At 47.8% G+C, this 3,885-nt stretch overlaps 2 protein-coding genes across 2 annotated transcripts; one reads left to right on the top strand and one right to left on the bottom strand.

Annotated features, from left to right (window-relative positions):
* Positions 1 to 330: 330 nt before the first annotated feature.
* On the bottom strand, positions 331 to 741 carry PPTG_16867 (hypothetical protein; the record flags this gene model as incomplete). The annotated part of the gene is made up of 2 exons (XM_008914604.1): positions 331 to 543; positions 646 to 741. 2 exons carry the CDS (start codon positions 739 to 741, stop codon positions 331 to 333), a joined length of 309 nt encoding a protein of 102 aa, XP_008912852.1.
* A 493-nt stretch (positions 742 to 1,234) lies between these two features.
* On the top strand, positions 1,235 to 3,000 carry PPTG_16866 (hypothetical protein). The gene has a single exon (XM_008914603.1). It carries the CDS (start codon positions 1,265 to 1,267, stop codon positions 2,804 to 2,806), a length of 1,542 nt encoding a protein of 513 aa, XP_008912851.1. The 5' UTR covers positions 1,235 to 1,264; the 3' UTR covers positions 2,807 to 3,000.
* Positions 3,001 to 3,885: the final 885 nt, after the last annotated feature.

Genomic DNA, 3,885 nt, shown 5'->3' with positions numbered 1-3,885 from the left:
CGTAGGTCAGAAAATAATAAACTAGGCACGCTATCTACTTGTTATTATTTTTTTTACCTTCAGTTGATTCAGCATGGGGAGAATATGGCCCAATCATAAAAGGACGAGATCACTGTGCTCACCAAGCTCCTGCTCCACCCTCGCCTCAGTCTGGTTGTGAGCCGGAGCATTATAAGATCATCACCTTCTTGCCGCTGACGTTCTCACGTATGTTTCCGAGTTCTTCACAATCAAGTAGATCTATTGCACGAAGCCAGCGTTCACACCCATACGGACGCTTCCGCGCTGTAGCTGATGCAGCACCAAACTGTCCTCAACAGCCCCAGCACATTAAATCTGGAGGTTCTTGCCCTTGGAGCGAGATGTCTTAACTACCACTCGTTTCCATTTCGTAGCACGTCCCAGTGAGCGCATGCAGAACACGTTAGAGTTTGTTTCGTCAAAACAGACGATGTAGTCGCCGTCATCTTGATGTTCGATCAACGCTTTTGCGAAACGGAAGCGTTTCACCTTATTTGTGTCGTTATTACAAGTAGATGGCTCCTTTAAATTTATAAAAATAAAACGAATATCATAATGTTAAATATTAAACGATTAAACACTTCTTAGCAGCCCAAATACCTACTTTAGCGTTATCAACTTCACGGTAGACGTCGAGAGTTTGACACCGAAACGCTCAAAAACTTTGTCTGCTAGCTGCGATAACGTCAGTGTACAGTCCTCCTCCAGGTACACCTCCATGGCAATACCATTTTCTCGGTACACTTGACGGCGCTTGCACGTGTGCTGCCACGGGGGGGGGCTGGGATCCCCAGTTTTGCGCAGCCTATAGGCAGCAGCCCTCGACATGTTGTTGTTCTTGGCAACTGTAAGCCTGTAACGGGGTACGAACCCAAGCGTACCCAAGTTACATGAAGAGTGACTTGTCACTCTTGTAATATCTGGTACATGGTACCAGAGGCTCTAGGAGCCAACCATTGCATGTCTACCTAGCTTTTTTATAGGTGATTTATAGTTTGTATGATAAACAAAGCTAAACTTACCTATAAATACTAAGGACTTTCACCTAACAAAACGAGCCGCACAATGGCCATTTAATATTTATGCACAGATTCAATCCCAATACTAAACGAATCTGTGGCGTAATCGGAACCCGCGTAGAGATCCAACTCTACAAAGATCAAGCTGTGCAAGAGCCAATCAACGCGCGTATCTCAAGGTTCCGAAAGCTCATCCCTGCGCAACTACTGCAACGATTTAGCGGATGGTCTCAGCTTTAAAGGCTCATTTTCCGATTTGCTCCTGTCAGCGCACAACTCTTCCAACATTGAGCCAAGCAGATAAAGTCAAGATGAACAAGTTTCTGGTGCGAGGGCTCGGCTTCTACAACGATGCGTATGACCTGTTTGTCATGAACGTGGTCAATGTCGTGCTCACCGAGCAATACGGCTCGGATACGTACTCGTCCACCATGAAATCTTGGGTTTCAGCCGGTGCAATCATCGGCGCTGTGGTCGGCCAGCTCGCCTTCGGCTTCCTAGGCGACGTCTTTGGTCGCAAGGTCAATATGATCTTCACCTGCTGCCTGCTGATCCTCGGCGGCATTCTCTGCACCGCAGCGTACGCAGGCGACGGCCGAGCCACACTCTGGTTCCTCGTGGTCGCACGTCTGATTCTTGGTATCGGCATCGGCGGAGAATACCCGCTGGCGGCCAGTACGACCGCTGAAGACTCGACAGACTCAGCGGATCGTAACACGGCGGTGGCTAAGACGTTCTCCCTGCAAGGTGTGGGCCAAGTAACGGCTGCTATCCTTGGCAACCTGCTCGTACAGGCGTTTGCTGACGGCAAGCCCGGTGAGAACAGTAGCTCCCGACTAGAGGCTGTGTGGCGTATACTATTCGCCATCGGTGTCATTCCTGCCCTGGTGGTCTGCTACTTCCGTTTCACGGCCGAGGAGACTGCGGCTTACAAGAACGCACAGCAGCACGGCCAGTTGACACAGGCCACCACACAGCAGCAAGCCCGTTTCAGCTTCATCTTTCGTCACTACGGAGTGAGTCTACTGGGCACAGCTGGTACTTGGTTCCTCTTCGACATTGTCTACTACTCGCAGAACCTCTTCTCGGCCAGTATCCTCAAGGTGGTGGGACTTAGCAACCCGTCGCTGCAACAGGTGACGACAGAGGTCGCGTTCGTGTCGCTGATGGCGCTACCTGGTTACTTCGTAGCTGTGTACGCTATCAACCGCTTAGGTCGGAAGAAGATGCAGCTTCAGGGCTTCTTCTTTATGACTGTTCTGTGTTTGATCATGGCCATCTTCTGGGACGACCTCAAGGACCAGTCGATCCTGTTCATTGTCTTATATGGCCTCACACTGTTCTTCTCCAATTTCGGCCCCAACATGTCCACGTTCGTGTTGCCCACGGAGATGTTCCCTACTCCGATCCGGTCGACGTGCCACGGTATCTCCGCTGCTGCTGGCAAGGCCGGTGCTGCGATTGGTTCGTTCGGGTTCTCGATATGGGTGGACAACCCTAGCTATGGCTACACTGGTGCCTTCTACACGTTCGCTGCCATCGCTGCAGTTTCCATCCCACTTACGTGGTTCTGTGTGTTCGACAACACCAAGGGAATCGAGGAGATGGACGCTGACTTCTACCTTCGTCTTAACGGTGCAGACAACTTCACGCGCGAGTCATTCAACTCCCTTGCCAAGATCAGTGATGCCGCGAGCGTCAGCATGAACATGACACCTGATGTCTACAAGAAGACCTCGACGCCCAGTCCGAATAAGCAAGTGTAGGGCTTTAAATAAATATGTATCTATTTGATTCATAACTAATTCGTAGTAGTAGAAATGAATACTCAAAGGACCAAAACTCGGTCAAGTACGATGTAGTTAGCACAATTTGGTCTGTCCTTACCAGTCATAGAGTTAAACACTACCGTATTGAGGCTTCCTAGGTCAAGTGGCACATTTTAAACTTAAGGTACATTACAGAATCTTTATGTTTAAAAAATGTCTTTAGATTTGCCCACAAAGTGAGAATTGTGGGTCTCAAGCGGAAAATAAGTGCTGAACCCACCAGGTAGGATGGCAAAAACCCACAATTATCGAGGGGTTTTACGGTTAGTGCGGCGCCATTTACAGTATGGCGAATGTAACATTTTGGGGTATGTATCCCGCTATTTCTTAGGTTTAATCGAGCAGCGCAACCGCGTGGACGTCTACCAGTACACATTAAGAGTTGTGTGAGGTGCCGCGCTTCAACCTTACGTGGGTTTTGATGGTACCGAGTGCCTTATGCTGTGGAAATACCCTATTGGCCTTCCATCGTTCATTGCCTTTGCACTTCAGAGTAACTAAACTAAGACCGTGAGATGAGTAAAACCATCCTACAAGGTGGGATCCCACAAAGTTCTGCTACAAACTGGCAAGATCATCTGGAAGACAGTGAGTTCTTCTATTAATAAACACCTCTTTTGTCCGAAAATCAGGGACAAAACTCACATATGTTTTGTAGTAAAGCGACAAACATCATACATGTATTTGTGCAAGTAAAATATTTTCTCCCTAAACAAAAACTTTTACATCTATCAAACGCGAAATAAGAATAAAACATAACTTAACTACGCTTTTTGCGACGCTCAAGCTGAGCCACAGGGCTTCCTGACCGGGGTTACTGGGCTTCGAAAAGTTACTTAACTTTAGAAGGAAATAGAGTTCTTATACACTTTGCCGGCAATTTCTCGGTGTAAAAATCTCAAGAAAAGATTGATACAGTATCCTAGAAGATTTTGTTTCCGCGTGTACAGAGATTTGCCTTGAAGTAGCAACCGCTTATTCTGCTTGTTGCTTTTCACGTCAGAACAACGTGAAGT

The sequence above is a fragment of the Phytophthora parasitica genome (genome assembly GCF_000247585.1).
Source record: "Phytophthora parasitica INRA-310 unplaced genomic scaffold supercont2.62, whole genome shotgun sequence".
In the NCBI taxonomy this organism is placed as follows: Eukaryota; Oomycota; class Peronosporomycetes; order Peronosporales; family Peronosporaceae; genus Phytophthora; species Phytophthora nicotianae.
This window is presented reverse-complemented; position numbering and strand designations above follow the sequence as displayed.